General features: G+C 50.6%; 1 protein-coding gene across 3 annotated transcripts in view; it reads left to right on the forward strand.

Moving 5' to 3' along the window:
- The window catches only part of ME3 (malic enzyme 3), a 119,245-nt gene extending 115,390 nt beyond the window's left edge, over positions 1-3,855 (forward strand). For 2 of the 3 annotated variants that reach the window (XM_042024041.1, XM_042024043.1), the window contains exons 10-14: positions 393-498; positions 1,057-1,199; positions 2,063-2,236; positions 2,665-2,763; positions 3,578-3,855. In XM_042024041.1, coding sequence (XP_041879975.1) covers positions 393-498; positions 1,057-1,199; positions 2,063-2,236; positions 2,665-2,763; positions 3,578-3,739 — 684 coding nt within the window. In that variant the 3' untranslated portion in view covers positions 3,740-3,855. Of the gene's footprint in view, positions 1-392; positions 499-1,056; positions 1,200-2,062; positions 2,273-2,664; positions 2,764-3,577 lie in introns of those variants that run through there. The other variant, XM_042024044.1, reaches the window with a different exon arrangement.
- Positions 3,856-8,112: the final 4,257 nt, after the last annotated feature.

Raw genomic sequence — 8,112 nt, forward strand, 5'->3', positions numbered from 1 at the left:
CACATCATATGGAGCATTATCACAGCAACATTGTGCCCTGCTCAGTGACCCAACCTCGCTCAGCTCCATTCTGCACTCCCTGTGTCCCCAGGGCCTCTGCCCTTGTCTCTCCTCAGACTTGAGGAGACTTGTGCTTTATGTACAAGTGAATGGCAGCCAGGTCCTTCCTCCACACAGTCAATGTACTTCAGTGGGTGAGAGGAGCAGAGGCCGGCCCAGTGTGACGTTACACCAGCAGCTCGATGCCTGACTGGCTGATGCTGAGGTGCTGCTATGTGGAATCTGCTTTAGGTAGAGGGCTGAGAGATGAAATGAACTGAAGATGAGTTACTATGTTATGTGTCCACCTTTTGCCAACAGACCAAAGTTTGACTCCTCCCTTTTTCTCACAGGGCAGGAGCCACCTGAACCACGAGAAAGAAATGTTTGCCCAGGACCACCCCAGTGTGGACACACTGGAAGAAGTTGTGCAGAAAATGAAGCCTACAGCAGTTATAGGTGGAGTTCACTTAATATAACCTTTTCCTGTCAATTCAGTTCTTAGGAGAGTTTGTGTCTTTCCTCCAGAGTCTCCTTTTGTTCTCCTAGTCAAAACAAAATGAGCTTTTTTCATCCTCATTTTGTCAGTTGAGTTCTCCATATCCTTTTCACGTTAACTATGGGGCACAGGCTTCCTCACTTTTGGAGCTGTAGGAGCCCTTCCAGACAGGGCTGTAGAGGGAGGTGCTGGGGGAGGCAGGATCTGGGTCTCTCAAGCAACAAACGTTGCCCCACCAGGCTGGGCAGGACAAGAATGACAACAGGCACCTCAGGCAGGTCTTTGGGAGTGAGACTGGCCAAAACACTGGTGTCCACTCTGCCTGGAGGAGCAGAGGGCTTTATTTTGAGACAGGCTTTTAATCTCACCGTCAGATGAGAAAGTAACATTGCCACCTGCATCTCCAGAGATGAAGCCCATTCCCTCCCACAGTTCATATCCCAATCCCAGAGGGACCAGCCCGATGCACTGAAGTCAGACAGTGGGAAAGCACCACCTCACTGCTGTTGCTGTTGCAGGTGTCGCAGCTGTTGCAGGCGCTTTCACTGAGAAGCTGCTGAAGGACATGGCAGCCTTCAATGAGAGGCCCATCGTGTTCGCCCTGAGCAACCCCACAAGCAAAGCAGAGTGCACAGCGGAGCAGTGCTACCGCCTCACCCAGGTACCACAGCTCAGCCCGGGGTGCACAGGGCCGTGGCTGTACCCAGGACACCACCGTGGGGCTGGCCAAACAGCTGACAGCCTGCATAAGTTACAGTAAGACACATTCGAGGGGGTCGTCAAGACAGACTTTCACGCTGTGAGGAGGGTCAGGAGGTGGAGCAGGGGGCGAGGCCAAGATTGCTCATGTAGTCTCTGTCCTTGCAAGTTTTCAAGATGAGACTGGGTAAAGCCCTGATCAACCTGGTCCGATTCCATAGCTGACCCTGCTGTGAGCAAGAATTTGCGTCCCTACCAGCCTGAATTACTTGGTGATCCTCTAAAGAAAGTGCTTGCCTCTTTCACTCACAGCTGTCTGAGATGTCCCATCCTCCCCAGTTTCTGTCTCCTGTGTTTTGCCAACCTAGTTGTTTATGTAACTATTTCATCACCCATCTTAGACCCAATGTCACTGAAGAATTACAATCATGTGGATTGACTTGGCATGAGAAAGGAGCCCTTGTCTCACTCTTTCCTTTGCCGTCCCCACCACCTGCCTATGGCCAGAGCAATCACACAGCCCCAGACCTTTATCTCACATCAGTGTCTCTTCACACTCCATAAATGGTTGATAGAGAGGTAGGAAGACTCCTCAGCAAGATCAGAGCACTTGCAGTACACACACACACAGTGCTCAGTGGCCCTTTCCACGGCCCTGATCATGGCTCTGGGGGGTGGGTCCTCCCAAAGTGTCAGCTGGAGGTGGCTCTGGCAGAGATGCCTCTGCTGACTGAGATTTGGCAACCCTGAGCACAGATCATGATGAGCAGCAGAAATCTAAGTCTTCTCTTCTGAATCTGAATGCTTCTTTCTCTCTTTGATCAGGGCCGGGGAATATTTGCAAGTGGGAGTCCATTCCCAAAGGTAACCCTACCCAACGGACAGACCTTCTTCCCCGGCCAAGGAAACAACGCCTATGTCTTCCCAGGAGTGGCACTGGGAGTCATTGCCTGCGGAGTCCGGCACGTCTCTGATGAAATCTTCCTCATCACAGCAGAGGTTTCCAACTGACATTTAACTGATATTGTAAAAAAGGTGATAAGAGGCACATGTATCTACTTCAGATGTTTTAAAGAACCTGACTCAGGACAATGCGTGGAGGGGAAATGGCTCAGCCTCAGCAAAAAGCTGCAGCCTTCTCCTGGCTCGGGGAAAGCTCACACTTCCATTACACCTACAGAGGTGCAGGAGCCATGACAGGGTTCTCCTCCACAACTGCTGCCCTGACACAGCAGTTCCCCACTCCGGCTCCAGTCTGAAGTCTGTAATGAAATGTGTACACATGTGTTTGAAAAGGTCACGAGTTCCCACTCAGGACTAGTCCCAGCCCCAGTGCTGCTGTGGTTTCAGCCACTTACCATGTAATGCTAGGGAATGTGGTATGTACTTGAGACCATCCCTAAAAACTACCATTCTCTTGTTTCTAGGTTATTGCTGCTGAGGTGACAGAGCAGAATCTTGCAGAAGGAAGACTCTATCCCCCTTTGGACAGCATCAGAGAAGTGTCTCTCAAAATTGCTGTGAAAGTGAGTATTTCCACTCTTATTTCCACTTTTCATGGTAGGGAGGACAGGAATTGCCCTGGCATCCTTTTTCCTTTGTGTTTTTTTAATTCAATTTATTCTTAAGTCTAAAGCAACCATTCTCAGGAATTCTTCCGGCCATAATTGCTGCTTTGATTTCTTCCATCATTAAAACCCAAATGTGAAAAATACATTCTGACTCGGGGTGCTTCACAGCTCACAAAGCTCTGCTTTATTGCTTGAAGCTGTGAGTCCTCAGGACTTCAAAAAATGAGGTTTAGAGTCAAATTCAAACATGACTCAAGTTGCCAAAAGATTTTCGCTTCCAAATTGCTATTTTGGAACCTTTCCTCCTGTATTTAGTAAGGACCTAAGTACATAAATACTATTCCAGATCTGGGCTTGTCTAATTATGGGTTTACTGCCCTGTATATATCAGATCTGTAATTCAGAGACACCCACTGAGGATCTCCTCGGCCTGCTCAGAGCTACTGATGGATGCAGAGTGTAGCCAAGGCACCCACGGGTGTGAGCAGAGCTGGCTAAAGGGCTGCTCTCCTTCTTCACCTGCACACCCTGACCATTCTGCCAGGGCAGGGGTCTGCATTTCTTACCAGCCACTGGTTGCAGGCAGCTTGCATTTCCTCACCCAACTGAGGGTGAAGTGCAGCTGACTCACAAAGAGAAGAAAGCAAAAACTGCACAACTCTGAGAGGAGGGAAGAGAGAAAACACAGACGGGGCCAAACTGCAGTTGGTTTCAGCTTCATGACACGCCAGCATTGTTTCAGCAGCTCATTTTGCTTATCTTTTTGCAGATTGTTGACTGGGCCTACAAGCACGGCCTCGCTTCTTGGTACCCCGAGCCAGCAGACAAGGAAACCTTTGTGAAACAGCTCATGTACAGCCCTGACTACGATTCGTTTGTTCTTGACGATTACAGGTGGCCCCCCACAGCCATGCAAACACAAAATATATAATGTTCTGTGAGAACTGTTCTCTCCTTTTTGCCATCAGTTCCTGTGGCCCATGTCATTGCTGATATAATGCAACTCCAGGCTTGCAGAATGATAAAAGTAAATGAATCCAAGTCGTTTTTTACTTGCCACTGATTTTTGTCTGGGGGAGCATGTCAGTAGGGAATAAAATGGAGTTCAGGGTGGGCAGTGGGTACTCCAGTGAGAGAGACAGACTGGCTGCAGCCCATCCCAGTCAGTCAGCACTGCTGATTGTTGATTGCTTAACATACTGCCTGCTCTCAGCTGCCCTGGGATAAGCTACCTGGGCCACCTGAGAAGCACAGAATCCCATTGCTACTGGGAGTTCCCATAGGAAGCTCGAATCCACGTGGCCATCCCTCACACATGACAGCCACGCTTTGCCTGTGGCTCTCTGGATGTAATGGGAAGTGTGTGCATTGCCCTGGGAGGGCTGCACACTTGGGAAGCACTGCTCTTTTCTGCTTCCAAAGTCCCTGATGTTTGGGGAGTCTCAACTGGTGCATGGGTCCCACAGCCTGGCACTGGCATCTGCCACACCCCATGGAAACAAACCCCAAAACCTCCCTCAACCCCATGGGGACAACAGACCCCCTCCCCTCCTCAATTCAGGTGGCCCTTCAAGGGAACAAGAGTGAAGGGACACATGGGGGACAGCTGAGCTGGAGAGCAGGACACCCCCAAAACCACATACATTTCAGGTTCAGGGAGAGACACTAACAAATACTCATATTTCCTGGGCAAGAGACTTTGAAACTGAGGCTTCCTTGCCTTTTTCATGGTTTCTGGAAAGAACTCTGCTTTTGAGAAGGGAGGTAGCAGGGCAGAAATTCCTTTTTCTTTATTTCAGAAAGGTGTCTATACAACTTCTTTTAGTTTCTTCCTTCTTCTCCTTCCCATGCACCTCCCCATTGCTTAGCTAAAGGCTTCACCTTTCTGTGTGTTAAGGTTCTGGGCTTGACATCCCAAGTGTTTGGAAAGAATGAAAAAAAAAAAGGAAAAATAAAAAACAGGGAATGTCTTTTCTAGGTGAAGCTCAGAAGAGAAGACATTTTCCTGAACAGCCTGGGAGCATCAGGGAGTGCACAGGGGTCTCATGACAGTCACCTGACAGTCTTCCTCTTCAAACACAGCCAACAAGGCTTTATGCCTCCACCTATGAAGCCAAAGACAAAACGCTTTAGGACAGATGGCTTGAAAGTCATAATTCTGCCACTATTCTAGAAATCAGACTTGCAGAAGCACAGTTTTTTCTTCAGAATACTAGTTCTGGTCCAACTCATCTTGACCAGACAAATGGTGACTCCAAAAAAAGGACCAAACAAGCCATGCTCTTGCCACAGCAGGAGCCTCCTTTTATCCTCTGGACTTGCCTGATATCTGTTATGCCTTGGAGAGATGAGGACAGACAGAGCCAGCAGCCCCTGCTTGCTCTTTAGAGGCAGTGATACTCCAGGGACATGGTTACCTTCACCCCACAGTTTCTCTGGAGAAGCAAATGGCTTCTGGGAGGGAGGTCTGAAGGTGCTTTCCATACCTGGACCCTTCTTCCTGTAAGTGTCTGAGCCATTTCTCATTGGAATCCAGGAACAGCCCAGGATGTTGAACAAGCTGAGACACACGTGGAGTGATCCCCAGAGCCTGTGGCCTCTCCCCATACCATGAGCTCAGCCCAGACCGCTGTTACCATCTCTGTTTGGTTAACAACTGTAAAAAAGCTCACTCACTCCTGGCAGTGGCAGGGAAAGAGAACCAGAGGGTAAAAGTAAGAAAATCTCTGGGCTGAAATGAAAGGCAGATTGATAGGTAAAGCAAAACCTGCACACACCAGGCATCTCCAGAAGCCAGCACTCGTATTACTTGTTCTCTTAGGTTCTTCCTCCATCCTTGCTGCTCCCTTCTTTTCCTTCCACCTGCCCCTTGGGAGTCTGAAAAGGCCCTTTCCTAGCAGCTCTTTCAGGTGCTACATAGAGCCCAGTCCTCGAAACAAGAAGACAACAGAACCTAGTCCTTGGAAAAGGTCTCCCTCCAGCTCCTTTCCAACCAGTGGTCCTTCTGAGACAGACTTCTCCCTCCAGGCTCTGTCCCTTGCTGCCCCCCTGGTGTCCTGCAGGAGCTGCTTTCCCATGCTGGCAGCAGTCTGCAGACACACAGCTGGAGGAGTCCTCTCCTCAGTTTGTGCTCCCCACCAGGTCACACGCTGTGCAGCAGAGGGCACAGCTGCTGGGGGACAGTGCCTGGCACAGACATTAGCCCTGAGCTGTGCTGCTCAGCTGGGGACTGACACCTAGGCTGCTCAGGTGCAGGTGTTCCCCTCAGGACAGAGGGGTCAATCCTGGGGGTTCACGAAACAAGCACCCAGAGTGGGCATATTCTCCTGCCACTTCCGTGATACACCAATGTGTGGTCTAAAATGCTGGGGTAGGCTCCTTAGGGGAATTCCTGTTGGGTGACAGTGAAAGACAGAGTGATCTTGTGTGGGAAGTGGTCCTGCTCCTTAGGGAAATTCTTGTTGGGTGACAGTGCAAGACAGAAAGTGATCTTGTGTGGGAAGTGGTCCTGCCATTGGTGCTCCTCTTCTGCCTGCCACAAAGATGGGTTTTCCTCAAAAGAAGAGCCTTATCTTTTCCCAAAAGCCCCAAGACCTCTCTGTCCTTGGCCAAGAGAACAAACAGGGAATGATACCAGGCTACAGAGGCAGGGCAGTGCGCAGCTCAAGAAGAAGAGAGCCTGCTGAACCAAAACAAAAAGCTGCTTGGAGCAGGATGGAGGCTCCACCTGGGCTTCCTTGCAAATAGGAGAGGTCATTCAGGCAACTATTTTACTGTGATAGTGCACACATTGGTTTCATTCTATCGAAAAACCTGTGGCATGGAGTGTGAGATTGTTCATCTTCAATCCATCTTCCTTTTCCAGCTCCTGCAAACAAATACCTTACAAAACTCTCCATCTGGAAGTAATTCTGTTGTTTACGAAGCCGTGTGATTTCACCGCAGGAAACACTCACTGTGCCCTCCTCTGCTCACAGTCGGACGGCTGCTAGAGGGCAGCGTCGACTCCTTGGTACTGGGGAGAGACTTTCAGGACAGCAGCTCCTCTCCGGCCTCCATCGAGATTTCCACAGCTTTGCTCTCGTGTCTCAGTTCCTACAGGGCTTCCTTTCTTCTTCCCAGCTGTCTCCTCACCCGGGTGCCCCACACGGGAACGCGAGGCAGCACTGCCACTTGAGCTGTCACCCTTCCTGCCTCTGCCTGCCCTCGGCCCCCGGGGCAGGCAGCACAGCCCCCTTCCACCTGGTATCCATGGCCAGCAGCTCTGGGGCAGTTTTAGCCCACGGGCCCTGGGCTGCAGGGGGCCAGCTGGAGCCAGGGGCTCTTCCCCATCATTCCTTCCCACAGCAGCCAGCCATGGAGAGCCAAAGCCCGCCGTGGGACAGCCTGCACGCTCGGTCCCTCAGGGGCACTGCTGCCTTGTCACCCTGTCACCCTGCACAGACCTGTGCGGGAGCAGGCACACACTGCCGCGGGCAGCGACTCGTCACAGCAAAGTCACTTCTCACTGGCTTCTCCAAAGGGTGAGGATCTCCTTTGCCCCTCCATGTAGAACACGGGCTGTGCTTTCGCTTGCCCCGAAGGCGAAGAAGCTGCCGAAGCCAGCCCACGCTCCCTGCGGGGCCGGGGCGGAAGGGAAGGGGGCCCGGGAGCGCAGCAAGGCGGGCGGGAGCCTCTCCTGGCAGCGAGGCTGTGCCCGCCCTGCGACTTCCCGGCCACAGGCCGCGCCCTGTGTGCGAGCCGTGTAGGATCCGAAGGGAACCGCTTGGGGGCTGTAGAGGACTTCGATGCGCAGCTTTTCCCAGCGGAGAAGGTTCTGTCGGCCGTACCTCAAATTTCACCGGGGACTTGAGCAGTGGCAGTGAAAATTCTTTTCTTGTCCAGTTTCGTACAAGAAAAATCTCGCGCAGAGGGAATACTTACTGGAACTGGAGTTGCTGGGCGCCGGCCCTACAAGGAACATCAGCTAGTAAAAGAGACTAAATTGGTGTAGGAAAAACTCAAGTTGAATATTGTGGGACTTTAGCTACTGTCTGTGTTTTGTTTTCTAATTTAAAGCAAGGATATTTCTAGCAGCTCGTTTGGGATTTCTTTGCTCCCAGTTATTCTCTCAGCAGCAAGAAAAGTCTCTATTCTTAAATTATTCTTTTGTCCTTCCTTTAAAAAATGAGGTGATTTGAAACCAGTGATAAAAGTAGCATAAACACAAGAAAAATGTGTCAAGAGATATAATAATGTGGCAATATTAATACCTATTTCAAGCTCAGAAGGGATTAATTTGTCATCCAAACATGATGCTAAGCC

This window comes from Corvus kubaryi, unplaced genomic scaffold (assembly GCF_017639235.1).
Source record: "Corvus kubaryi isolate FWS band 111438036 unplaced genomic scaffold, C.kubaryi_AGA036_p1.0 37260, whole genome shotgun sequence".
NCBI classification, from domain to species: Eukaryota; Metazoa; Chordata; class Aves; order Passeriformes; family Corvidae; genus Corvus; species Corvus kubaryi.